This window comes from Penicillium psychrosexuale (assembly GCF_028828465.1).
Source record: "Penicillium psychrosexuale strain IBT 29551 chromosome Unknown utg000002l, whole genome shotgun sequence".
Taxonomy (NCBI): domain Eukaryota; kingdom Fungi; phylum Ascomycota; class Eurotiomycetes; order Eurotiales; family Aspergillaceae; genus Penicillium; species Penicillium psychrosexuale.
In genome coordinates, this window is record NW_026643187.1 from 3,465,786 (window position 1) to 3,492,575 (window position 26,790).

Below are 26,790 nucleotides of genomic sequence, written 5' to 3' on the forward strand. Positions count from 1 at the left end.
CTTATTTCTGCGTATTCCAAATATTGTGTCACTCGACACACATACATGCTACACAGGTACATCTATCAGAATTAAAATCCAATTCCAAGCAAATTGAATGTCCAAAATATCCAAAACGCTAAAATGTCAAACCTCGGGAGATTTCCAGTCTCGGGGCCCGCGGGTTCCGATCGGAGGTCATTTACGGACTTCGACTTTTGAGACTCAGACCCTTGTTTTAACTTGTTATTCTGTCAGATGGAGTTGATCACATTAAATCAAGCTCATTGCACATTCCACATATCTTCTCACACTCTTCCCTTACCTTAATTTCGGCCAAGGGCTAGTCCTTTTTCACCTGCGAGGTCGGTACCCGCATTGTGATTCCTACTCTCGATTACACATATACTTGTCATGGGGTTCTTGACGTGGCCCCTCTCACATGAGAAGGAGGAAAAGCGACCCAAGTTCGTCGAGCTAAGGTCGTCAAAATGGTTTATTATGTTCGTCGTGGCCTTTGCTACCGGGACGGACATCTTCATGTACGGTCTTATCGTACCGGTCACGCCAACTGCATTGAAATACAGAGTGGGAATCTCAGAGGATGATGTCCAAAGCTGGACATCTATTCTTCTCGCCCTGTACTCGGCTGCTTTATTGGCCTTTGCCCCTGTTGTCGGGTACATCGCTGATCGAGCCGAGTCCCGTCGATGGCCTTTGCTGTTTGGTCTCGTTGCGTTGGCCGCTGCAACAGCCCTACTGTGTGTCGGTACCAATATTGCGTTGTGGATTGTTGGTCGCTTGTTTCAAGGTGCTGCCGCTGCGGTGGTATGGACAGCCGGCCTAGCACTGATAGTAGACACCATCGGAAAAGACGACCTTGGCCAAGCCATTGGCTATGTCTCCATGGCTATCAGTATCGGAACGCTAGCTGGACCTCTTCTCGGCGGTGTTGTCTACGAGAATGGTGGTTATTATGCCGTTTTCGGTCTTGCTTTCGGTTTCATCGCCCTCGATATCATCTTACGATTGCTGTTGATCGAGAAAAGAGATGCTATTAAATGGCTTGCGCCGGAGATGACACCGCTGTCCGTGACGGAGAACAAGTCAGGGGAAGTTTTAGAACATCCCGTCTTGCCAACCAATGGCTCTGAATCCCGTGAATCACAACCGCCTTCTCCCCCCTCACGGAGCGCGTTCGGACGTGTCGCTATTTTGTTGAGCTCACCCCGTCTCGTCGTATCCGTCTGGGGATACTTTATCTTGTCAATCGTCCTGACCTCATTTGACAGTGTCCTTCCACTTTTCGTGCAGGAGACATTCAAGTGGCAGCAAAGTGGCCAGGGACTAATCTTCATCTCGCTCATGGTGCCGCACGTCTTAGACCCACTGATGGGGTTTGTCATTGACAAGTACCCCAAATCATGTCGCTATCTCGCCGCAGGCGCATTTCTTACTGTCGTTCCCGTTCTGGTGCTTCTGCGTTTTGTCAAGGACAACTCGATGCAGCACAAGATTCTATTGTGTGCCCTCCTCGCCTGTGTTGGGGTATGCTTTGCGGTGGCTATGCCACCTCTCATTGTGGAGGTGTTCTTCGCTGTGAAGGAGAAGGAAGATAAAACTCCTGATATCTTCGGTCGCGGTGGCGCTATGGCTCTGGCTTTTGGGTTGTCGAATATGGGGTTCGCGACCGGGAGTCTGATCGGCCCATTCTTTGCGGGTTATATTCGCCAGGAAGCTGGCTGGGGTGCGATGGGTTGGGCATTGGGGTTGATAGTGGGCGTATCATCTCTCCCAATTCTGTTGTTTGTGGGTGGCTGGATCTTGAAAAAGCCGCTCGAGTCAGACACTGAAGGCCAATTGATGGACAGCGCCCCTGTCCCATAACTTGGCACAGCCAAACAAAGAGATTTACCTTGTATATATACTTAATAGAAGACTCCGGCAGTCGTTATCCGTCTATCACCATCATAGACCTTCCCCAGTTAAACATATCTCTTGAGTAACTGGACAGACAGGTAGTTTAGAATTGAACGAGCACGGCATATCCGAGGGAAGATCCTTATGTAGTGGAGGGTTGCACAACAACTATAAACTGTACTCAACATGCATCTAGAAATATATATTATGATTGCACTAGACTTCACTATTTTCAACTCACGTACAGCAAAGGACGAAGAACTGTAGGCCTCTCACATGAATTTATGCAATATCTCAGGTACCATATGACATATGTATAGGTAAGAAGTACAGATTAAAGTACCTGTACTATGACGATGCTTCTTGTAAGTTGATTAAACTTCCATCTCCCAACTGGCTGCGACTTCACGTTGAGCATTTGTATGCAATTATCTCCCAAAGTTACGTAGATTCCTACATACTCTAGCGTAATCTCCCTTATTGGTGTTTACAATGTTCCCACTAAATCAAGAGGTGATTACCATAGCGGTGATATACTTCCACATCTATATAAGGTTGTTAGGTACGGGATCAAGCGGCTCTGTTTCCAGGGTTCACCTGAGCATAGTGACTTCCACGTACAACAAGAAAACATACACACTATAACCAGAGCCGTCTAAGAGCCCGATAATGGGTATTGTCTTCGAGAGCTTTGACTATTTGTTTGTATTCTTCAGAAGGTTCGAACCCCTTCAATGTGATCGGTGGTCGGCGTTTCGGCGTCCGTCCAGGTGAGTTCGGGGAGCGAGGGACCCCGACACCGACTGATTCAATTTATGTCTGGTGTCAAATTTGTCTGGAGACGAGGGAATCATAGGTTTGTCGTGTCAAATAGAGTTCGATCTGCGAAGTCCTAGCATTTTGTTGACATGGAAATTAGAGGTACTAGCGACTGAGCCAGGATATAAGACTCGGCGAGCATCTGTACATCGTGTGTTGTATTGACTACATTCATCCCTTCGATTGTTCCATTCTTTACATTTTCCATCGAAGCAAGGGGATATATCTAAGCATAAAGTTCGTGCTGCAACCCTTTGCCCTACAACCAACTGTACCAAACCCCTAGAAAATGGGAGGACCCTATATGCCTAGGACGGCCTCCATGGGAGGTCGACCAACAATTCCCCTCGATGTCCCAATATGCGCCGTCTTCCTCGCTCTTTTCATCATCGGCGCCGCCTGCCATATGACCCTGTTCCGTCGCAACCTTGCAAGAGACCACAAATTCATTCCATCGGGCGCAACATTCGGTTTCTGCATGTCGCGTATTATCGCAAACATCCTTCGCATCGCCTGGGCCTGTCACCCGACGAACATTAGACTTGCGATTGGAGCACAGATCTTCGTTGCAGCCGGCGTGTTGCTGCTATTCATCTTGAACTTGCTATACGCACAGCGTATGTTCCGAGCCGTCTACCCAGTCCTCGGATGGTCTCGACCAGTATCTTGGGCGTTCAAAGTACTGTATGCTCTCGTCGTAGTGACGATCATCATGGTCATCACTTGTGTTATTCAGAGTTCGTATACTCTCAACTCGAACACCCTTCGCATCGATCGCGATATCCAGCTCTATGGCCAGACATACTTCGCCATCATCTCGTTCCTACCGCTTCCGCTTGTCGTGTTTATCCTTCTGTCTCCGAATAGGAAGCATATTGAACAGGTTGGCTATGGTAGCTGGATCGCCAAAGTCTTCATCGTCGCACTCGCCGGCTCATTGCTCTGTCTTGGAGCATCATTTCGCGCCGGTACCTCTTGGATGCCACCTCGCCCTGTCACGGACCCAGCCTGGTATCACAGCAGGGCCTGCTTCTATATCTTCAACTTCACTATTGATATTCTGGTTGTGGTTATCTTCTTCGTCGTCCGTGTTGACCGGCGATTCTGGGTTCCAAATGGGAGCTCGGAAGTGCGTCACTACAGACGTGGTGAGAAGAACGCGCAAGTCGCACAAGAGGGGACTGCTCTTACACTTCACGATAAACAGGATATCGAGACTCAGAGTAGGTAGCAGCATATCAGGGTCTGACATGTGACATTTGTGATTAAGAAAGGTGCGATGGAGGGTGTCGCACTTTAGGAAGGCATGTGGGTTTGGGGTATAAAAGGGCCCCTCCTCCCCCCATTTCTCTTCTTCTCTTCTTCTTCTCTCCTCCACATCTCTCTGACCACCATCTCACCGTAGCCCCCACGAGACAGCGTCGGCAGAGGGTGCCGTAGCACATGCTGCTTCATCTACCACAGGGACCATGACATTACCATATGCATGAGGTCCATGTAGGTCTGCATCAAACATCAAACCGGGCTTTCTCGTGGACGTTCCTGAAGTCGTGGCTCTCATTGCCACTTGACGAGTCCCACGGAATACATGAGGGGTGTAAATCTCCGTAGCCGACGTCACCCAGTCTATGAATTAGATAGACTGTGACACCGAACAAATAGAATAACCTATTGTTTACATGTATGATCTGATTAATGTTTGATCATCAGGAGGACTAGAAGCATGGTTGGTGACCATGATGCATACTGTCATGTGTTCGTGAGCTGGAAGAGCAGCTTTCGATGTCGACATGGCACTCATTCGAGGCGCGGAAGATGCACACATTCGTCTCCAGCTATCGGCCTTAGATCGTCAGAACTTTGAACTGTCCCTCGTTATCCCATTCGACTAGTGCCTTGTTACCTTATCCAAGAAGGTCTACAGACGGCCGTTTGGAGGTCGCCATGGTTTCAATGCGTTTCTGATACTCGATGTTTTCGGATGCCACTTTCTGTTCATGGCAGAAGAAGCTGGGCCCCAAGCAGTTACCAAACAATGATGACAAGCCTTGCACTGGCACAGATAAAACGTAATCTCCATGCAGCTTCTAACACTTGTAAGCCATCTACTGCCATCCAGAGAGGAATATTGAATTCCAGTCTTCTATGCATATCTGAGCTCCTAGTCTGTTACCACCTGGGCATAGAAAGGCATTCAATAATATGGATATCCCCCCAAGGTTATTTCTATAGTCTTATGGGCCTGGGTCTTACAAATGGTCTTTTATTTTCATGATTGGTATCAACAAGTGGCCAGGCATCAAACCATACAGAATTAAATAGGCGAGAGCCATGTTCGATTGCAACCTCCATTCTCCGCCAGTCCAATTGCCTCTCGCAGGACAAAGATGAAGTCTATCAAAGGAAATAGTCAGGTGTGCGCCTCGATACCATAGGTTCTCCCGCTCGGGGGCAGGGGTCGAATTGTAGGCTAGATAATGTCAGTGGGATATCCAGATGAGAAATTGCAGGAGTGCGCACAATGTGTATTTCAAATGCTCGTCAATCTCCATAATGGCGGCCTGGTTGCCGCAGCGATAACAGTAATTTGGTGCTGTGGTCTGGTTAGTGTTTTTGATCCATCAAGTCTTGCGAATAAGAATATACCTGAGAAAATAGTGACGACGTTCCGATCCTGTGACCAGTTATATCCCTCCATCACCAATTGATGGGCACGTGCCACAAGAGTCAAGCCATTGTTGTGGTTGAATGCCTCGGAAATGTCCTGTCCGAATGTGTATCCAGCACCACGGGGAGAGATTCCCCATCCGCATCGGTCATCAGGATCACTCCAGAGCAAGTCACACATGGGACCCTCGTGGGGAACTTCTTGGATGCGATCAAGCGACCGGATGTTGTCGAGAGTGTCAATGGATGGACTCAGTCCACCGTGAAGACAGAAAATCTGGTTTTCGATGAGAGCAGTAAGGGGGAGGTAGTCGAAAAGGTCGGTGAAGTATTTCCACACGTTGGCATTGCCGTATTTGCGGAGACATTCGTCATAGAATCCGTAGACCTGTGTGATCTGTCGGGACTCGTGGTTTCCACGAAGGATCGTAATACGCTGCGGGTAACGGATCTTCAGGGAGACCAGGAGGGTCACTGTCTCAACTGAGTAGTAACCACGGTCGACGTAGTCACCTATATCAAGAAACATTAAAAAACATTACCCCACAACGCGTTGACCCGACCGTTATCCACTCACCCATGAAGAGGTAGTTTGTATCCGGATTAGGACCGCCAATGCGGAAAAGCTCCATTAAGTCATGGAACTGTCCGTGTATGTCACCGCAGACTGTCACTGGGCATTTCTATTCGGATATATGTCAGTGGGCTGGGCGATCAGGACAACAACCCGACCGAGAAACAACATACCACTGGCTGCACATTGGATTCCTCCTGCAATACCTCTCTTGCCTGAACGACACATATATGATCAACTTGAATTCATCATTACCACGCTGTCAAAACAAGGGACCCACCCGATCGCACAGCCGTCGCACGTCTTCTTCCGCTAATTGCTTGCAAGTCATCAAACTCTCGATCCAGCCGTCCAAAGTCGGTATGGACCCAGGGTCGCTTGTTGGCGACAAGTGGTGTGGCTCGGGGGACCGCGCAGTATCGATTTCCATGTTGTTATCCATTGCGTCGGTGTGCTCAACTGGTTGAAAAGGAGGGGCCAGCTGGGGAGGGGCGGTCTCGTGAGAAAACAACGGGATTCGTGGGTAGGCGCAGGTATCGTGGGGTCTGGAAAAGATGTGGGATAATTACGCTCCAGATGGAAATTCAATTAATAGACAACTTCCCAGGATTGATTCAAGGGATAAGGGGATGGGACTTGGGAACACGAGAAAGGGAGAAGAGACGAGAGTTCGGGAAGGTCAAGTTGAGTGGTGAACAGATGCGCCACACTTCAGCCACACACCGCTTTCTCCAGCCTACGTAATTATCAACTACACCATTGTACAGAACGACTAGGGGGTTTATATCTTTGTTGGTTTGTGTTAGACATTTCGGAAGACATTCTAATAGGTATAGGAAGATGTCCCACACAATCCACTCAGAAGTTACGGAGAAAAGGCGTCGAGTTGGCCATTGAGACATGGCTGTAGCTTCTTGTTATTCTTGTTAATGTTGAGATGGATATATGCCATTTAGGAACAAAGAATCTTCTTCTTTGTTGAAGTCATCACTCACTCGTCACTTTTTAGATAATATCACCACCAAATCCACCACCAAACCCACCAAACCCACCGAATCCACCCCCGCCTCGTCCATTACTACCAAACGGTCCTCGATTACGACCAGCAGGTGGCTCACCAGGTCCTACGGGATCATATCTTGCACCTGGGGGTACACGGGGGTCATATCCACCATTACCAGCTCCTCCCCCGTTGAAGAGAGGGTCATCAAAGGTAGGATGCATACCCCCGCCACCTGGACCAAAGCCAGGGCCCATAGGTCCGCGCAAAGGATCATTAGGACCAAGTCCTGGTGGGTAGAGATCTCGTTCTCCAATGTTGTACGGGCTTCTGCCTCCAAGTCCTCCTGGATATCCTCGTAGAGGCCTATTGATCTCAAGCTCATCTTCGAACCCGGGTGGAGCAAAGTCTGGTGGGTTGGAGCGGCGAGGAGCTGCCGCTAAAGGATCATCAAATGGGCGTGGACGAGCAGGCTGTGGCAGGGAGCCATCTTGAGGAATATCCGGTTGTCTTTCTTCCTGTGGCCTTGCTCTGGATGACTGGCTTGGATCTTCATACCCCTCTTTGTACAACCCGGGCGCGAGTTTCTGGATCACGTTGATCTTGAATAAACCGACCAGGTCACCTAGTCGAGCTGGAGAGATGAAAACATCTCGCAGAGACGCAGTGAGATTGTCTGAGGAGGATATAGGGAGCGCAGAGGTGGAGATGTAGTCTTTGATGGGGATATCGAACGAGCTGGTCCGGTCATCGCCCAATGCCAATGCGAAGATCACTGCGTTATTTCCCAGCCGACTCACTTTGAGTAAATACTGCATCGAAGACTGCGCATGTGCGTACCGAAAGGCAAATGTATCGTTAGTGTTCCATTCTGCGGGGAGGGAAGGTGTATCTGTAGATGTTTCTAGAGAAGTCAATAAGAGGTCACCGATACGATCGGACACAGACTTGACATACCTAAAGTGTGCTCTTCACCAAGACCGACCAATCTGAAATCAACTGCTACCATGCATGCATGGCCGATCAAAGCCACGGCCTCATATGATGTTTTGAGACTCGGCTGTCTATCCCCCGCGGGCTGGATAGCTCTCACGGCAAGATCGAGGATATTGTCCTGACGAAGGGCATCGGCTGGAGCCATTTTTGATAGATATTGTATATTTTAGACGTTCAATACTAGATGGCAGAGAACCTGGAATAATGCAGAAGATGGGGCGGCTCGTGGATGCCCAAAGTGACCTCACATGGGGCTAGCTGCCTTGGGAGAGCTGTGGCGTCGGAACAAACATCCCCCGCTCCAGCTATCTTCCCCGCTTGCCTGTTCTATTTTTGGCCAAGCGGAGAGCTGCATACGAAACATACAACCACTGTCTCATGAAGGTAATGATTTGATTGATATTTAAGCGAATCTCCCCCTCTATAACATCGATTTCGGGAAATTCTTCATTGCCTGCCGCACTCCCAAATCTGCCAAGATCTCCTCAGTTCCACCCAAGATGGCATCGAACTTGTATGTGCGATGGAACATCTCAATGACCTTGCCCATTCCTGACTGAGTGATACCACGACCACCAAAGATGTTTGTAGCGAGACTGGCAATCTCGCCTGCGGCTTGGGTACAGTGTGACTTGAGCAGTCCGATAGGTCCACCCAGATTCTTCGCTTGTTCGGCGTATGTCATGTTGCACATTTGATAGGCGATGGATTCAAGCCATGCCTGGTTAGATTCGGCTAGGGAGATCATGCGGGCGAGCCTGTCGGGAGTTAGAAGAGGGATATTGGGAGTAGATTGTAAGAAACTCACTTCTGACGAATAACTGGCTGGTCAATCAACTTCTTACCAAAGACGATGCGCTGATTGGACCATTTCATTGTTTCTTCGACAACCACCATTGACATGCGGACCACGGCAGCTACCATCATGAAGCGCTCGTGGTTGAAGTTGCTCATGATAACGAGGAAACCTTTGTGCTCCTCACCCAGGAGGTTCTGGACCGGAACCTTGACATTCTCATATTGCACGAAAGCAGTGCCAGCGGCAGTCGAATATGAGGTCTTGATTTGCTTTGTCTCCACACCTTCGCCGCGAGGAATCAAGAGCACGGAGAATCCCTTCTCGGTACGACAGGCAGTGACAAAGTAGTCGGCGAACATGCCGTTTGTGATCCATTTCCTAGACATTGTTAGCGAAGATCCAATTAAACCAACAAATGATCCGACTGACTTTGTTCCGTTGACAATATAATGTTTCCCATCAGGAGTCTTCTCTGCGGTCGTCTTCAGACCCGCCACGTCGCTACCAGCAAAGGCCTCCGTGACAGCCAAACACATCTTTTTCTGGCCGGACAAGACCTCGCCATTGATGCGCTCCTTGAGTACAGGATCATGCAGCCATTGCTGGACAGCTGTCAAACTAATAGCCATACCGGCCATATTTCCATCCTGGAAGCCTCTGGCATTGGCACGGACCAACTCCTGTGTTACAATCATATCGTGGAGATAATCAAACTCCTTTCCATCCACAACTCCACCGAGCAAGGTGCGGCCATGCAGATGCTTTCCAGGGCCCAGTCGCATAGCCAGAAGGTTCGTCTCGGCCATGCGGTTGATGAGCTCCTGGCTGATGTAGGTGCCATCCCGCTCCTTCTCTTGCGCTTCTGGCGTTACATATTTATCTGTGAACTCCCGGACGGCCTTTTGCAAGCGTCGGTGGCTCTCCTTGTAGTAGGGGGACTTGAACTGGGGTCGCAGCCATAGGGGTTCTGCGTAGGGCACTGGGCTCAAACCTCCAGGGACGGGCACGATGACCTCGGGCTTTTCGCCTTCGATGACACCAATGCAGAGCTGGTCACGGTATTTCTCCAGCACCTCCTGGCGATGCAGGTTGTAGAAATCGGATGTTGCATCCTGGCCAGCAATCTGAGCAAGTACAACAGCACCACCGGGGTGGGCGTCGACAAAATCGGTCAGATCATAGACTTGGTGGTCGATGATACACCAGAGGGAATCCTCGGTGTTGTGCTTCGCGACTTCCGCGCGCGTGAGGGTTTCTGATGACATGTTTTAGTCTGGGGATCTGGAGAAAGGGGAGAAGAATGGGGGGCACCAGTAGTAAATCCCCCCAGATTTTGAGTCGCCAATCATGCAACTGCAGTTTCAATTTGAGCCGAGGCCCGAAAATATAATGTGGAACCTTTGGCTGCAACCCCAACACCGACCAACGAGGACCTCGGAACAGGACTGGCCCACCATACAACGTATAATTGATGTTTTGGCCAATAGCAGGCTGTTAAATTATAATCGCCAAGAGTGTCTTAACGTTTTACGACCCACCTGTGATCGGCACTTCAACTAGCCCTAGAGAAGGGGGAATACAGCATAAGATTTATATTATTTCGGATATGGGGTTCAAAAAGAGTAGACTTATTTCTATGTACTATGTAGAGGCTATGGTGACATTCGGTCTTTGTTTCTAAAATCTATCTCAAATCGACAGTAGTGTATTCATGGGCACATCTTGACAAATCGTATCTTTAAACGCCGTCAATGATCCCCCTTCGAACGATTATTCTTGAGATCTTTCATCGCCTGCTCCATTAACCACGCGCAAACAGGCTGCGCATCGCTTCCGACCCGCCAACTGCCTAGCACAACGTCGTGCTGTTCAAGCACTTCGCTTGCGCGAGCCCAACGACGTCGCCAAAGCTCCTCGCGCTTATTTGGCAGGGGCGCAGGCGGCACACCCGATCCATTCGACCCTGGTCTCCCTGATTGGTTGGATGGAGACTTTGCAGATCCTGAGAAGTTGAGTCGGTCGCTTGCATACTGGAACCCTTGGTAAGCAGCCTGGGCGGCTGCCGCTGGGTATGATTGAATGCCAGTCGCAGGAGCCGCAGGACGAGCCGGTGTAGTTGGTGCTGTTGATGCAATTGATGCAGTTGATGCAGTTGATGGGGTTGATGTACTTGATGGTGATGCGCCGGGATCTAAACTGGTTGTTGAAGACCCGGTGTTCGTGCGACGCGGAGGAGGCGGTGGTGGCTTGGCGCGTGCAGGTTGCGATTGACTCTGGGTACCTACAGAAGTATCATCAAGGCTTTTGAGTCCCGAAGAAGGAAGCTCATTCGTTGATGTCCCAGCGCTACTCTCAGAGGTTGAAGGCGAGGGATCCAGGTCAATCAATGAGCCTGTCTTTGGCACTGCACGTCTGGGTGGCGTAGGGGGAACTGGTTTGCGCTTGGGAGCCTCTTGTGCTGGTGTCGACTTCGTGTCATTTTCTGGCACATCGGAAGGTGTAGCGACGTTGCGCAGAGAGGATGGTCTGGAACCCTTCGCTAAATCAGCTGGCGTAGAAACCATGCGCAGTGCAGACGGTTTGATCGGTTTCGCTGGGCGTGGCCGTGAAGTGGCGGGGCGGGTAAGCCCCGCTGGCGGTGGTTGATCGTCTATGATGAGATCTGTGAGATCAATCAGGTCCTCAAGGTCAAGATCTTTTGGATCTGTATCATGATGGGCTACAGGCACTGCAGGATCAGCCGTGCCACCTCGAGGCGGCAGCGCCGGCCTGTTGGAAGCGGCATCTGAGTGGTCCACTACAGGTGGTGAACTGCGACTGCGCTTAGACGGGTCAAGATGGGGGACGGATTTGTCGAAAAACTTCTGGGTTTCTGGAGTCGTAACATCACGAATGAAGACACCCAGGATCTGGCCAGGATATGCCAAGACAATCTCCGTGTAAACCTCCAGATCAGCTTCACCACTGTCACCAACAAGAATGAATTTCCGTTCTGGGAAGTCGCGCAGAATTTGTTCCAATGATCCCCGTTTCCTCTCTGCTGTGGGCTCAAAGATTCCTTGAAGCATACCCGAGTACTGTTTGAGATGGAAGGAGCCCGGAGGCAATCCCACCATCTTGAAGTACCGCTCAAGGAGGGGATACAATTGCCAGGGAGCATTCGACACATAGTGGATTTGCACGCCCTCACTGGCCAGTTTGCAATACCAGTCGCTAACTCCGTCGATTTTAAGTTCATTCAATTCACGGACGAAGGTGTTGCGGAACATCTCTTTCGCTCCACTGGAAATGGCTGAGTGCTTAACGGTATCATCAATGTCACTGATCAAACTGATTCCAACTGGATCAATGACATCAATCGGTCTTGCGACAGACAGGTCCTCAGATGCCAACACGCGAATATGAGTTGGCGCAAAGGGCAGTGTAGCGCGAAGAGTAAAATGGCCTGATTCATCCGTCATGATATTTCGAGACTTGCTTTCGGTGTCGTTGAAGAAGAACACTGTCACCGGCATGCTCCCAACGGGATTCGACAAGAATGGACGAAGTCTTTCCATTAGATGGGCATTTGCTATAGATAATTCATCCTTACTCAGTGGCGCAGTGGGTCGTCGTGTTTGTTCCACATTCGAGCCTTTCCAAGCCGGGTCTGCTTCTTTCTCAGCCTTGGCGACTAATGATTGAATCTCCTTGTCAATGTATTCATCATCTCCCTTCCCAGAAATCTTGTCGTTACTTTCATTATTTGCAGTTCCAGACGGTGCAGAGATCCCGCTCAGCTTCCTGGCCAGAGCAATCATCAACCGGTGCTTTCGGCTCATCTGCCCTCGACTAGGAGAGTAAATCCAGCCACGCACGTCAACGGCCGCAACTGCCTCTTCATTCTCCGTTGGATCCCAAGTAGGCGAGGAGAGATCATCGTCCTCGTGGGTTGCACCCCGGTAATCATCGATAGTTTCTGACCACGGCTCACGTCGCGGACGTGTGCTGGTACCGGTGCTCGTGCCCTTCTTCTTCTCTGGCAATCTCCTAGCATAACTGGGGAATACCACCATCTCCTCATCGCCTGACCGTGAAATTTGTACGTCCGGGAATGCACCGGGTGTATCATAGTAGTCCTCATCGTATTCACTCCTCTGCCCGGACCATTGTGCGGTATAGGTCTGGCGTAGCTCATTTGCCGCTTTGAGATATCCGTAGACCTTCTTCCGGCGGCTACCGGGGGCACCAGCACCATCACCACCCCCTGGCGCCCATGTTGATGAAAGTCCAGACTGAGACATCGGGTCTATCGTTGTGTCCTTCGGTCCGTAGCGGGGTTCTCGGATCGACTTCGGGTATCTTGCAGCTAGGCTACTACCAGCTACTGTAGTAGATTTCGACAGTCTTGACTGTCGTTGGGTCCCGAGAAGATAATTCACAAGACGTGCGCCAAGTTTGCTATCGCGTGTGGCGAGTCGCGCCTGTCGCTGAAGGATCGCTCGGTAGATTCGCGATTGGGCCCGGTGTCGGAGCGCGGGCAGAGTTTCGTACCGGATGCCCCAGAGACGGGATTGAGTGCGCCTAGTTGCACGTGCGCCAATTATCAAATCAAGTATATGCGAGAGTCTGCTGGGTCTAGGTTCGCGGGGGAAGGAAGGGAAGAGGCTGGTAGGTGGACGTCTAAAGAGAGAGGGCCTCGACCGCAAGATTGGCCAACGGAAACGTGATTTAGGCGCCAGGGTCCCGGGTGGTATGATTACAAGCAGGGTAAAGTATTCTGCGACACAAAAAGCCAAGTCGAGTAAGGCTGCCAAGGTGTAGAAAGTTGATTACCTGCGGGGAAGAGATCGGCCATGACGATGACTACTCGGGTGCGCTCACCGCGTTGCAACCGAAGATTCCAGTTTGATATTTGATACTCGTGTTGTTCTTTTGTGTTGAAATAACTGCATTTAGACATAATCATCTAATATTTAAGATTCTATTCATACATCCATAGACCTTTAGAGGGAAGCAGATACGGGCACTTTGCATTGATGAAATGTATCCTGATTTATAATCTAGCCATGAAACCTCTTCCTGTTTCAGATATGGAGAGAAAAATCGTATATTGTACACTAATATATGAGAACTACCTAGGTATCAAGTGCCAATTATGCACTGTCCTCGGCGTAGTTCACTTTCTTTGCACGTGAACTTCGAGAAGGGATCGAACGAGCACTGTCCAGTTCCACCGAAACCTCTCCAGTTTCTTCGGACTCTGGGGTAGACTCAATCAACGAAGCTCTGCGCTTGCGAGACCTGCTCGGCCGAGGTGTGCGTTTCGTCTCCCTGACCGGTTTTTTTACTGGCGTTTCTATCTTGATGGGTATATCTAGGGAAGCATCGTCTGTGACAGACTCGTTCTTACCCTTTTTGGCGGCGCTTTTCTTGGGACTTGGTGCAGCTTTAGGCTTCACGATTTTCTTCGCCGGTCGGAGCCATTCTTCCATGCCCTCAGGCCAATAGACCCTGCCATCCGGCCCACCCATTCCGACTTCTTCGTCTGGGATGGTGCGAGGCGGTGGTATTGAGCCTTGTAGGTCCACGAATGCCCCGTTCTTCTTGGAATTTTTGGGTGGTTTGAATGGTTGGTTTTCGTCGAGGCGCATGAAGGGTATTATTTCGTTCACACGATCGTAGCCGGGGAGTTTGAAGTTTCTCATCAACTCAAATACGGCTTGTTCTTTGTCCTTGGCCTCAATCATTAGGTCCATGGTAGGCGCACAAGGAGGTAAAGTAGTAACGCGGGCACTGTGTTTGCGTCGTTGGCGCCGAGTGATGGCGGGTGAAGTTTGTTCGGAATAGTGCATCTTTTGGGTGATATTATTCCGAGACCATGTTGCTGATATACGGTCATAGAGAGGTATGATGTCCTCGGTGCCTTCTCGGAGCTCACTGGCGTCAAAAATGATATTATGGTGGTGGTAGTCGAGGACCAGAGGGATATTGAGCTCCTCGCAAATAGGCAATAGATCGTGAACGGACCAGCTCACGTCGTCATTCTCCAGAACTAATCGATTCTTGATGTCCTGCGACAACATAGCGTAGTTATCTCGGAACCGATCCAGTGTGGCAGCCTTATCACCAAACACTCCACCCATATGAAGGATCATGACCGCATCGCGGTCCTGCTGTGGGGGAAGTTTGAGTAGCCGGAGCATTTCCGAGTGATACTCGAGATCGCGAACGGAATTCTCGATAACTTCTTTTCTCGGTGATCCAAATTGAGTGAATTGGCCAGGGTGAACCGAAACCCGGTGTCCAAGTTCTCCAACCACACGTCCTACATCTGCCAGTACCTCCGAGGCGAACGGCGCCAGCTTATAACCATATTCCTTATGACTGGCAAATGGGAACATCTCACTGCTGAGTCGCATGAACTTAATGCCATACTTGTCATTCCAACGAATGATTTTGACCAAATCGCGTGCATTCGCCAGGCCTAGCCCCTCAACGAAAGCTTGTCCGCGTGCAAAATCGGCTGGCTGATCGCGGTCTGGACGATTCTTAGTCGGGTGTGTGGGCTGGTCGGGATCTTGGAGCGGGTGCCGATTTTCGATTATAGAGGCGATTCGACATGTTCGAGAACAGAATACGGAGGGTGTTGAATAGCGAAGGTAGGTATTAAGACAAGCCTGTGCAAGTCAGAACCCATAATCGTCAGCGCGAGTATATCGTGCCCAGCACAGCGAGACTCACATATCCAAATCGACCTTTCCATGGAAGGGGAAGGTAGCTGCTGTTCACCGGGGGTGGTCGGCCGAGTGCCTCTTTTAGCTCTTCCGCATCAACGGGGACGTCTTCGTCTGATTCCGGGTCCAATGAAGCCTCTGCCTGACCAGCAGGCAATGGTATCTCTCCATTGAGGATATCCGCCGGCTTCATCTCCGGCCCAGGCGTCTCGGTTGCCCTGACCATATCTTCTGGATCCAGATAGCTTGGTTGTCGGCCAAGATCCTGTGAATACGCACGCGATGATGCAGACCTCGACGTGTTTAAGGGATGCGCAACACTTTTAAATGAGAAATACGAGAAGCGCAGGGCACAGTGGGCTGCATGATGGGCATTATGAATTGGGGCGAGCGATCTGGTTCTCGCCACAGGAACAGGGATTCTCAATGACGTATGTCGACCCTGTTGGCTAGCTTCCAAGGGATGAACACGGATAGACAGACCCTGCAGCAGCCGAGGAAAAGACCGACACATTCAGCGGACTTTTGGAGGTAGCTCAAGGAGTGTTGGGGTTTGAAGGAGGTCGTAAGGGCGGGATGTTCCTTGACGCGCCAATCCACGCGACTCATCAACCTTGAAACCACAATTTGACATGATCATATCTGCAATTTCGAGGCCTGGAAATTGTCTATATATACGTGATAATATACAATAGTGCATGAACCCATTGATGCCTCAGGCCTCATATGTCAGCGCACCTGTCAGGCAAAAGTACCCGACCCGCCTCAGCTGCAGAAAGCGGGACAACTAGCCGAAGAAACAATGCCTAGTGGCTGCACATGTGCTCTGCTACTATTGATATTGGACACATCACAATGCCATTGTCTGTGAAACCTTGATCGTATAACGGTCCGTTAGCCTGCAGGGGCTATGTTTGCAGTACGTTGTACAGCAGGCACAAGGATTGCTGCTTTTGATATATTTCCGCTATACTATATCTACAATGTCCTCGGTAAGGAGGAGCCCTTCCATACCCGATTGGTTTGTAGGATGTCGGCATCTGTTCACTCGGACCACCCATTAGGATCCTTTCGGTGCTACTAAATTTGAAGATACAGATCATTTCCTCAAAAGGATACACAGACATGGCTGGGCCGTGTTTTGAAAATTGGCATAGGTATACATGTGGGAAATATCATTCAACTGACGTAGGAGAGCAGAGACTAGAGACTAATAGGCTCAGACCCTTCGAGCAAATTAGCCTCAGACAATGCGCGGCTCGAACCGAAGTTGATTTCATTCCCAGAATGAAGACAATTTATGTCACGGCATATGCTTATCAGCTAACGTCTATGGGTACATACGTATGTAGGATGATATGTAAGTACTTTATGCCGGATGATCAAGGTATGTGCATAGACAATGAAGTTCTATGTTGGGTTTGCCGCATAACTATTCCGGTGCTAGATCCAATGAGACCTTATGGGTACCAATCAGCGTGAACTCTATGACAATAGTCTGCATATGTGGGTATACTAAATGAGTACGGGGGAGCTGATAGGGGAATTCTCCGGGATATAACAACGCAGCAAGTTGCACGGTGGTATGATTGGAGCTAGGGCCAAGACGAGGTGGGGTTAAGATGGGTACTGACAGTTATTTCGAACTTTTGTACGGAGTAACTCGTATTAACCTTTAGTTATAATCGCCTGTTGTTCGCAATCATGTTCTTTCCTTAATCTTCCGAGGCCAAAGCTCTTTTTTACCTCACAGAAGAACTATTGCCGCAATGATTCTCAAGGTTGTTGAACCGAAGCCGGTTCCCCCAGAGCCAATCGCTATATGTGGAATGTCTGTACGTCTCCCTGGAGGCCTACACACACCCCAACAGCTATGGGACTTCCTGGTTGCCAAAGGAGATGCCCGTGGCCAAGTGCCGAAGTCCAGATATAATGTCTCCACATACTACTCCGAGACCCAGAAACCGGGCAGCGTCAAGACCGAGTATGGATACTTCCTGGATGAAAGCATTGACATTGCTTCTGTGGATACATCTTTCTTCACAATGGGCAAGTTGGAGGTGGAGCGCATGGATCCACAGCAACGGCAGATGCTGGAAGTTGCCAGGGAGTGTATGGAAGATGCCGGCGAAACCAACTGGAAAGGACGACCGATTGGCTGCTACATGGGTAGCTTTGGTGAAGACTGGCTTGAAATCTGTGTCAAAGAAACCCAACAATACGGCCAGCATCGAGTGAGCGGATATGGAGACTTCATGCTGCCTAACCGAGTCTCATATGAGATGGACCTGACGGGGCCGAGGTTAGTTGCTCCATATTTCTTTTTATCTTGGAATAGAATGCAATTGCTAAGTGGAAAAAAAATATAAAGCATGGTCGTACGTACTGGCTGCTCAGCAGGTATTGTTGCACTGCATGAAGCATGTCTGGCAATTTCCAGGGGCGATTGCGAGAGCGCTATAGTTGGCGGCGCCAATTTGATAATGGCACCAGGCATGACAGCTGCCATGAGTGAGCAAGGCGTAATTTCACCTGATGGGTCTTGCAAGAGCTTCTCTGCCGATGCCAATGGTTATGCGCGGGGAGAGGGAATCTCTGCTATCTTCATCAAGCCCCTGGCTGATGCCCTCCGGGATGGAAATCCAGTTCGAGCGGTTATCCGTTCGACAGCATCCAACAGTGACGGAAGGGGTGCTGGAATAGGCGCACATGTTCCCAACGATGTTTCGCACGAGGCCATGATCAGGCGTGCATATGAGGTGGCAGGTATTGCAGATTACTCCCAGACCGCGTTTTTCGAGTGTCATGGTACTGGCACCCAAGTTGGAGATCCCATCGAAACCCGAGCAGTGGGTCGGGTTTTTGGTCCTTCTGGCGGTATCCTCATTGGGTCTGTCAAACCCAATCTTGGTCACGCTGAAGGAGCTTCGGGGATTACATCCCTGATCAAGTCGGTACTAGCCCTGGAAAATCGGACCATTCCTCCAAATATCAAGTTTAAGGAGCGCAACCCCAACATCCAGTGGGACGAATATGGGCTCGCTGTTCCCACAGACCCGATGCCATGGCCTGAGGCCAGGAGCGAGCGAATTAGTGTGAACTCTTTTGGAATTGGAGGTACCAACGCTCACGTTATTGTCGATTCAGCTCGGAGCTTTGGTGTCTCCCCCATCGCCACACGGCATACCATTTCGCCCCAGCTGCTTGTTTATTCCGCAAACAATGCCGAGTCACTAAAACAAATGATTTCCCACTACACATCCTACGTTCAGAAGAACCCAGCCAGAGTTGCCGATCTGGCGTTCACTCTAGCCAATAAAAGGGAGCATCTGCCTCATCGGGCATTCTCTGTGAAAAGCTCATTGGGTCCGCTCACGACTTCGGCACCCTCGAAAACTGGCGAGACACCAAATATCGTCATGGTTTTCACGGGCCAGGGCGCTCAGTGGCCACAAATGGGTGCCTCTATGATCCACAACGACGTCTATCCCGCGTTCAAGAAGAGCATTCAAGATCTTGACTCACATTTGCAAACCTTCACAGATGCTCCAGACTGGAGCATTGAAGAAGAGCTCTTGAAGGACCCCGATACCAGCAGACTCAGCTCGTCTGAATTATCCCAGCCTCTCTGTACAGCAATCCAGGTGGCTCTGATCGACACTTTTGCTTCCGTTGGAGTTCAACCTGCTGCTGTCGTGGGTCACTCCAGCGGCGAAATAGCTGCTGCATACGCTGCCGGTGCCATCACAGCCACCGAAGCAATCACGATTGCGTTCTATCGAGGTCGGGCCACCAAGGCGCAAACCAGGCCTGGGTCCATGGCAGCTATAGGCATGGGATCTGAGGACGTCCAGGAATATCTACAGGCTGGTGTCGTTGTTGCTTGCGAAAACTCACCCAAGAGTGTTACCCTCGCTGGTGATACACATGCTATTGAAAAGGTAGTTGCTATCATTAAGGAGGCCCATCCTGATGTCCTGGCTAGACAGTTGAAAGTTGACAAGGCGTACCACTCTCATCATATGGCTGAGATCGGTGACGAGTACCATGCTTTGATTGAACATAAAATATCCACCAAGACTCCAAATAAGTTATTCTTCAGCAGTGTCGAGAACGAACTACTCACGGAAGCCCAACATCTCGGCCCTAAATACTGGCAGATGAACCTTCAGTCTCCAGTCCTCTTCCGCTCGGCAGTATCATCTATAATCAAGCACCAGATTTCGAAGAATATGGTGCTGCTTGAAGTTGGACCGCACTCCGCTCTTGCGGGTCCCTTGCGACAGATCCAGAGTCATCTTTCCACTTCTTCTCCTTATATTTCTACGTTTGTTCGCAACCAGGATAGTACAGAATCTTTCCTGACTGCCATTGGCCAACTGCATGTTCTCAATGCTGTCCCAGCGTTGGATAAGGTCATCAGCACGGGCTCTACTCTCCCAGATCTTCCAAGGTACCCATGGGATCACTCAAAAAGATTCTGGTATGAGTCTCGGTTGAGCAAGGAGTGGAGACATCGCGAGCACAAATATCACGATCTTTTGGGTGTCCGGGTAACAGAGAGTCCTGACTTCCATCCTCTGTTCCGAAATCTCTTTCACTTAGACAACGCCCCGTGGATTCGCGACCACAAGGTTGGTGATGATATTGTATTCCCCTTCGCTGGCTATGCTGCGATGATTGGCGAGGCTGTGAGGCAGGTTACCGGAGTCAGCGAAGCATTCAAACTCCGCAATGTCATTGTCAGCACTGCCCTTGTCTTGAATGAGGGCCCGCCAGTTGAGATCATGACAACATTACATCGCCATAGATTGACTGATTCCCTCGACAGTGAGTGGTGGGAATTTACCATCACTTCTCACAACGGAGCCAATTGGATCAAGCACTGCTCAGGCGAGGTCAGATCGCATAGCGAATACCTTGAAGATGTAGACAAGAAGGCCCCTCTTGTGCGCAAGGTCGATACACGTCGTTGCTATCATTCTATGGCCATGTCCGGTCTGAACTTTGGGCCATCGTTTCAACGTCTCGACCATGTCCGATCAGACACTGTTTCGCAGAGCGCGACATCCGAACTTGTTGCAAAAGATACTGATGGGGATAACTATCATTTACACCCCACAGTCATCGATGCCTCACTTCAGCTGCTCAGTGTCGCTGCTTCCAAAGGATATGCCGAACAGATAGCCAACATAATGGTTCCTACTCACATTCAAGAGATGTCCATCTACTGCTGTCATGAGAATGTCCATGTCCAAGCTTCCGCATCTTACACCCCGAACGGCTCTATCATTGGGAGTGGCCAGTGTATTACTGCAGGGGGCAAAGTTGCTTTACGCAGTTCTGGAATTAAACTCTCTGTTCTCGATCATCAGGACCCTGAAAAGGGGGAAACCCCCATTGGCTGTGCAGAATGGGCTCCCCATATCGACTTCCTGGATGTCAACACTCTCATCAAGCCATTGATTGACCGCAGTGATTACATGCCCGCTTTGACAGAGCTATCTCATCTGTGTATGATTTACACACAGCGTGTGATTGCGGATCTGGATACTTCAATCAGCCACATGTACAAGTATCGATCATGGATTGATCAACACCTGTTGTCTGTGGATCTGCAAAGTCTCCAGATTCTCGACAATATTGCCATTCAACAGCGAGTGAAAGAACTCGTTGACCAAATTTCTCAAACTAACGGCGCCCATCTTGCTGTTGGTATTGAAGTGATTTTCAATAACGTCCAACAGATTTTCACCGGGGAGGCCGAGGCTCTGGATCTCCTTCTAACCGATGACATATTGGCCAACGTCTACAACGCTATGGATCAGTGTGATATTTCCGAATTCATCAGGAACTTAACTCACACTAAGCCTAATCTGCGTATCCTCGAAATAGGTGCCGGAACCGGTGGGTCTACAGCTAATATCCTGAAGCTGTTGACCCCTGGGAGTAGGACCCTATACATGAACTACACCTTCACGGATATCTCATCTGGCTTCTTTGTTGCTGCAAAGGATCGATTTGCCAGTTACCCAAACATCGAATACGCTACTCTCGATATTAGTAAGGATCCCTCCGGTCAGGGGTTCGATGATCGCAAATACGACCTAATTCTGGCGACCAATGTCATCCACGCCACAGCATCCTTGAACGACAGTTTAAGCAACATTCATAAACTTCTTTCTCCCACCGGATGGCTCCTGCTCCACGAATTGACACCCATATCCAAATGGATCAACTATATCTTTGGAACCCTGGCCGGTTGGTGGTACGGCGAGGTTGATGGCCGGTCGGGCGAGCCGTACATAGGCATTGAACGCTGGGCAAAGGAACTCAAGGCCGCTGGATTCCGCACTCCTGATGCTGCAGTTCTGGATTCGGACCAACCACATCAGTTGAACGCCATGATCGTGGCGAGACCGGAGATTGACATCGCACCTAAGAAATGCGTCACTGTCTTGACCCTCTCTAAATCAATGTCCGTGGGTCCTTTGCTTCAGGCTCTGGATAACAGGGGATACTCCGTTCATCATTCTCGGTTTGACGAAGAGCCCCTGCCTGAAGGACAAGATGTGATTGCCTTGCTTGATGAAGAAGCCCCATTCTTCGAAGACATGGATAACCAACGCTTTGACTCTTTCAAGAAATTGGCACACAGCCTAGATCAACGTGGTGTTCTGTGGGTGACTCGTTCATCACAAGCCCAATGTCGGGACCCGAGATTTGCCCAGATCAACGGCGTAGCGAGGACGATTCGCAATGAATTGCGTGTCGACTTTGCTACCTGCGAGGTTGACGATCTTGATGTCTCTTTTGAGAAACTCATCGACGTATATGAGAAGTTCCAAGTCCGCCAGGAGGATGAGACCCTCAAGCCTGAATTTGAATACGCTATCGTGGACAATACGGTCCAAGTTGGGCGGTATCATCCTTTCTCGGCGCAAAATGGACAAGAGACGCTGGCTTTAAATAGTAGCATCGCCCTTCGAACTAGTAAACCAGGCCGCTTGGCTTCGTTACACTGGGCTCATGGGGATATCAAACCTCTGGAGGGAGATGAGGTGGAGATAGACACTTACGCAATCGGTTTGAATTTCAAGGTAAGTTTGAAGGTAACAAGTGGACCAAATAACACATACTGATATGAAACAGGATGTCTTATGTGCCATGGGTATTGTCGAAGCCAAAGAAAATGAATTTGGCCATGAAGGTGCGGGCATAGTCCGCCGCACCGGTCCCGATGTTCAAGGTCTGAAAGTCGGTGATCGCGTCATGGTCGTCGGGAGCTGTTTATTTGGGACGCAATTAGTTCTCTCCGAGAACCTGTGCGAGAAGATTCCAGGTGGCTTAAGCTTCAGTGATGCGGCCAGCATGCCTTGCGTGTTCAGTACATCGATATACTCCATATTTGACGTTGGAAATCTGAAAAAAGGACAGGTTTGTTCCCCTCAACCTTTTGACGTTTTAGGTCATCTTTTGACATGTTTTATAGTCCATTCTTATCCACAGTGCCTGCGGTGGAGTTGGCATTGCGACCATTCAGCTTGCTCAAATGGTTGGTGCCGAGATTTACGCAACTGTGGGTAACGAGGAGAAGGTCAAATATCTGATGGACACGTTTGGCCTTCCTCGGAACAGGATCCTAAACTCCCGTAATGCCTCGTTTGTTGAGGATATCATGCGGGAGACAAATGGACAAGGTGTCGACTTGGCATTGAACTCATTGTCTGGTGAACTACTGCACGCTACATGGAAATGCATTGCACCTTTTGGAAAGATGGTCGAGATTGGCAAGCGAGACTTGATTGGCTCTGGAAAACTTGATATGGCTCCTTTCTTGGATAACCGGAGCTATTGCTGTGTCGACTTGGATCAAATTTGTTCCAGAAAGCCGATCCTTGCAAAGAAGTATGTATCATCAATCACGAAGGGGATTAGAATGTATGAGACTCGACAACTGACATATTATACAGGCTGCTGAAGGAAATTGTGGACCTACTCAAGGAGCGCTACATCTCTCCTATCCGACCTATCAAAGTCTTTAGTTCTGATGGAATACACGACGCTTTCCGTTACATGCAACAAGGCACTCACCTAGGAAAAATCGTTGTCTCGATGCGTGATACTTCCGGCCAGGTCAGCGCTATACAAAACATCCAGGCACGAAAAAAGCCCACCCAGCTCAACAGCTCCGGTGCATACCTGCTCGTAGGTGGCCTCGGAGGCCTAGGTCGGGCTATATCTACGTGGATGGTCCAACGCGGAGCTCGCCACCTCATATATCTCTCCCGAACTGCGGGTTCGAGCGAAAGCCACCGCGAGTTTGCCCAAGAGCTTGCCAGTATGGATTGTCGCGTGGACTTTGTTCAAGGTAGCGTGTCCAATATCGCGGATGTGACCACCGCCGTCACACGGGCTCAAGGCCGGCTTCGGGGCATCTTGCAGATGTCCATGATGCTTCGTGATCGGAGCTTTGAACGCATGACACTAGAAGAGTGGAACACATCTGTTGATCCGAAGGTCAAGGGAACGTGGAATCTTCACAATGCTTCTGTATCTGCCAATGCGGAACTTGACTTCTTTGTTCTTTTCAGTTCGGTGTCTGGTGTCTTTGGACTCCCTGGTCAGATCAACTATGCTGGTGCCAACACGTTCCTGGATGCATTTTCTCAATACCGATTGGGGTTGGAACTACCTGCTTGCGCGATCGATATCGGTATTGTCGAAGGAGTCGGTTATGCTGCCGAGCAGGATGAAATCTTACAAAAGCTCAAAGCCGCTGGTGGTCTAGGCAATACGGTCTCAGTGAGCGAGCTTCTGAGCGCGGTAGAGGCAGCGATGACATCTATCTCAAGTAATTTGAGACCCCAAGCAGGCAACTTCGGCGTTGGAATTCGGCCCAACGTGCCTCTGGCCGATCAAAGAAACCGTTTGGTCTGGAAGAAGGACATACGAATGTCGGTGTTCCATAATACTGGAGCAGCTGGTACCATCTTGACTTCCGCTTCTGGCGCTGGCGCTGGCTTGGAGGCTTTTATTACACAGGCCAAGGGTGACGCTGCGCTACTAAATCAACCTGATTCTGCTCAAATGCTCGCTGTGGAAATTGGAAAGAAGGTGTTTAGCTTCTTGCTGAAGCCTGAAGAAGATCTGGTGACATCTTGCTCCTTGTCTGATCTTGGAATGGACTCTCTCGTGGCAATTGAGGTGAAACAGTGGTGGAAGGCGACATTCGGGTTCGATATCAGTGTCCTGGAATTGATGGGAATGGGCTCTCTCGATATACTCGGAGAGCACGCTGCTCATGGCATGCTTAGATTGTTCCATGGTGTACAAGATCAAGCGGATTAAGCGAGGTGTGGTTATATTTCACTTTTGGATGTATTAAAAGGAACAAATCAGGAAATAGAATCGGCGAGATACGATAGCCAGGTCTCGCCACATTCCACTTCTTATTCTCCATTCAAAGTTAAGAATGATGTGGCTTCAAAGTGACAGCGGAGTAATATGAGCTACACTGCACCCACCGTTTCTAATTATTCATTTTCTGCTCAGACTTGATGTGATATCTCGGGCTGAGGAAGTCGGAATATCGTCGCCCAGATTCCCAATGCCACAGCCAGCATGGCGAGCAAGATTGGCTGCAATACCGTAACCCCTTTAGCCTGAGCAATGGCACCAACCATAAATGGGAAAACAGCACCACCACCCATAGAAAGGGCAGCTGCAAAGCCAATAGCGGCAACGTGAAGATTCTTGGGTAGCAATCGTGTCGCCACAACCACAACTCCAGGGAAGATAGTCCCCATAAAGAATCCAACAAAGGCAACCGCAACCGCGGACACGATGAACTCAGGCACGAGCCAGAAGATGAGCTCAAGGGCGATTGCGAGCGAGATGTAGACAACAATGGACAACTTCTCTCCAATTCGTGGCGACACAAACCCTAGCACGAATCGACCGACTGTGATGCCGAGCCAGAAGCCTGTCTCTGCCATTCCGGATTCGAATGGGTTGCCGTGTCGGACTTTCGTCATAAACACAACGATCCATCCACCGATTGCTACCTCAATTCCGCCATAGAGGAAAAGGAAGACGGCGCATATCCAAGTGACCTTATATGTAAGGGCAAGACGTGTTTGGGAGAATGCTCCTCCTCTGCCTGGGATACTGGGGTTCTCTTTTTGATATTTACTACTAGTCTCATCCCAGAAAGCGCTGGCGGAGTAAACCAGCGAGATCACAGCTGCTCCGGTCTATATTTCATCGTTAGTTTGTCGATATCCAGTGGCTGTAGAGAGGATCGAGATACCATCAAATAGTAATAAGAGTACCATTCCCATCCAGCTTTGGTAATTAGGCTCGTAGCAATGAGAGGGCTTATTGTGGCCCCCACGCCGAAGAATCCATGGAAGAAACCGAGCACTTCATGCGAGTTCGCCATGTTTCCGATCCATACGTTCCATGCCGCGTTGTGAAATCCGCTCCCCAATCCAACCAGCACGTACATAATCACCAAGACTGGAAAGGGCGGGTGGACAGATATGACTGCAAAGGCAAGCATATGGCAAATCGGGGCAATGATTGTGATCCCTCGTCTGCCGAAAGTCTGATGAACTGAATTGCTCAGGATGGCGGATATGGCATATCCCACAAAGGGCGAAAGGAACACTAGAGAAATGACCGTGTAGCTCTTTTGATAGTAAATCTCTAGCTGAAAAGTTCAATAAGATGGTCAGCGATCCTATACAGATCAAGTAAAGCTGAGTTGGTGACACAAACATAGGGAATAATTGCTCCATATGCAGCATCATTGGACCCCATCACAAATGCACACAAACACGTGGCAGTCACCTTCCATATGGTTGTTTTTGACTCGTTCCATCTTGGTGCGACGTTCACTGCATGCAAAGGTGGGCTTTCATCGGTCTCTGAAGGCGTAGCTTCGGGCGTATATTGACCAAATTCGCCCGGTGTCGGTGGCCAGGATGGCCGTGAGGTCGATCTCGCACTTCTGGTCATCTCGGATCGTGTCACTCCCAAGGTTGAAGAGTTGAAGATAAGAGTAAGAATTGTGAGATTGAGGGGGAGCGGGGAAAACAAGCAAATGTAACCCTGATATCCCATGTCCTATATGTGTAGCTTTATAGAGCTAGTATCCCTGGGACATGATGCATAGTATCTAGTTTCAGTTCCATTGCTTCTATTTAAAGTCAGTTAAATCTACATTCGCATTGAATCAAAACTAATGATCCTAGTAAGTTGCCCAGCGTTCCGAAGCCAACTTACAGCCCTAGAGGCCAAATGAGGATATGAAAAG

The 26,790-nt window shown here is 49.7% G+C and overlaps 9 protein-coding genes across 9 annotated transcripts; 3 read left to right on the forward strand and 6 right to left on the reverse strand.

Moving 5' to 3' along the window:
• Window positions 1–393: 393 nt before the first annotated feature.
• N7518_002512 (uncharacterized protein) lies at window positions 394–1,866 on the forward strand (the record flags this gene model as incomplete). Its single annotated transcript, XM_057183440.1, has 1 exon — window positions 394–1,866. The coding sequence occupies one exon, from the start codon at window positions 394–396 to the stop codon at window positions 1,864–1,866; it is 1,473 nt and encodes a 490-aa protein (XP_057044890.1).
• A 1,141-nt stretch (window positions 1,867–3,007) lies between these two features.
• N7518_002513 (uncharacterized protein) lies at window positions 3,008–3,949 on the forward strand (the record flags this gene model as incomplete). The annotated part of the gene is made up of 1 exon (XM_057183441.1): window positions 3,008–3,949. One exon carries the CDS (start codon window positions 3,008–3,010, stop codon window positions 3,947–3,949), a length of 942 nt encoding a protein of 313 aa, XP_057044891.1.
• Window positions 3,950–5,054: 1,105 nt separating this feature from the next.
• On the reverse strand, window positions 5,055–6,503 carry N7518_002514 (serine/threonine-protein phosphatase; the record flags this gene model as incomplete). Its single annotated transcript, XM_057183442.1, has 6 exons — window positions 5,055–5,188; window positions 5,239–5,311; window positions 5,365–5,898; window positions 5,963–6,068; window positions 6,133–6,174; window positions 6,240–6,503. Coding segments are annotated over 6 exons (1,092 nt in total), but the record flags the coding sequence as incomplete, so codon positions are not given.
• Window positions 6,504–6,964: 461 nt separating this feature from the next.
• N7518_002515 (proteasome inhibitor PI31 family protein) lies at window positions 6,965–8,100 on the reverse strand (the record flags this gene model as incomplete). Its single annotated transcript, XM_057183443.1, has 2 exons — window positions 6,965–7,863; window positions 7,917–8,100. The coding sequence occupies 2 exons, from the start codon at window positions 8,098–8,100 to the stop codon at window positions 6,965–6,967; spliced, it is 1,083 nt and encodes a 360-aa protein (XP_057044893.1).
• Window positions 8,101–8,376: 276 nt separating this feature from the next.
• On the reverse strand, window positions 8,377–10,019 carry N7518_002516 (acyl-CoA dehydrogenase family protein; the record flags this gene model as incomplete). The annotated part of the gene is made up of 3 exons (XM_057183444.1): window positions 8,377–8,713; window positions 8,764–9,132; window positions 9,184–10,019. The coding sequence occupies 3 exons, from the start codon at window positions 10,017–10,019 to the stop codon at window positions 8,377–8,379; spliced, it is 1,542 nt and encodes a 513-aa protein (XP_057044894.1).
• Window positions 10,020–10,502: 483 nt separating this feature from the next.
• Window positions 10,503–13,037, reverse strand: N7518_002517 (phosphatidate phosphatase App1 family protein; the record flags this gene model as incomplete). Its single annotated transcript, XM_057183445.1, has 1 exon — window positions 10,503–13,037. The coding sequence occupies one exon, from the start codon at window positions 13,035–13,037 to the stop codon at window positions 10,503–10,505; it is 2,535 nt and encodes an 844-aa protein (XP_057044895.1).
• Window positions 13,038–13,889: 852 nt separating this feature from the next.
• N7518_002518 (UV-endonuclease UVE-1) lies at window positions 13,890–15,984 on the reverse strand (the record flags this gene model as incomplete). The annotated part of the gene is made up of 2 exons (XM_057183446.1): window positions 13,890–15,413; window positions 15,478–15,984. 2 exons carry the CDS (start codon window positions 15,982–15,984, stop codon window positions 13,890–13,892), a joined length of 2,031 nt encoding a protein of 676 aa, XP_057044896.1.
• Window positions 15,985–17,239: 1,255 nt separating this feature from the next.
• On the forward strand, window positions 17,240–24,821 carry N7518_002519 (reducing polyketide synthase sphB; the record flags this gene model as incomplete). Its single annotated transcript, XM_057183447.1, has 5 exons — window positions 17,240–17,772; window positions 17,842–22,570; window positions 22,623–22,907; window positions 22,963–23,378; window positions 23,444–24,821. The coding sequence occupies 5 exons, from the start codon at window positions 17,240–17,242 to the stop codon at window positions 24,819–24,821; spliced, it is 7,341 nt and encodes a 2,446-aa protein (XP_057044897.1).
• Window positions 24,822–25,021: 200 nt separating this feature from the next.
• N7518_002520 (MFS transporter) lies at window positions 25,022–26,492 on the reverse strand (the record flags this gene model as incomplete). Its single annotated transcript, XM_057183448.1, has 3 exons — window positions 25,022–25,726; window positions 25,783–26,184; window positions 26,253–26,492. 3 exons carry the CDS (start codon window positions 26,490–26,492, stop codon window positions 25,022–25,024), a joined length of 1,347 nt encoding a protein of 448 aa, XP_057044898.1.
• Between the last annotated feature and the right edge of the window lie 298 nt (window positions 26,493–26,790).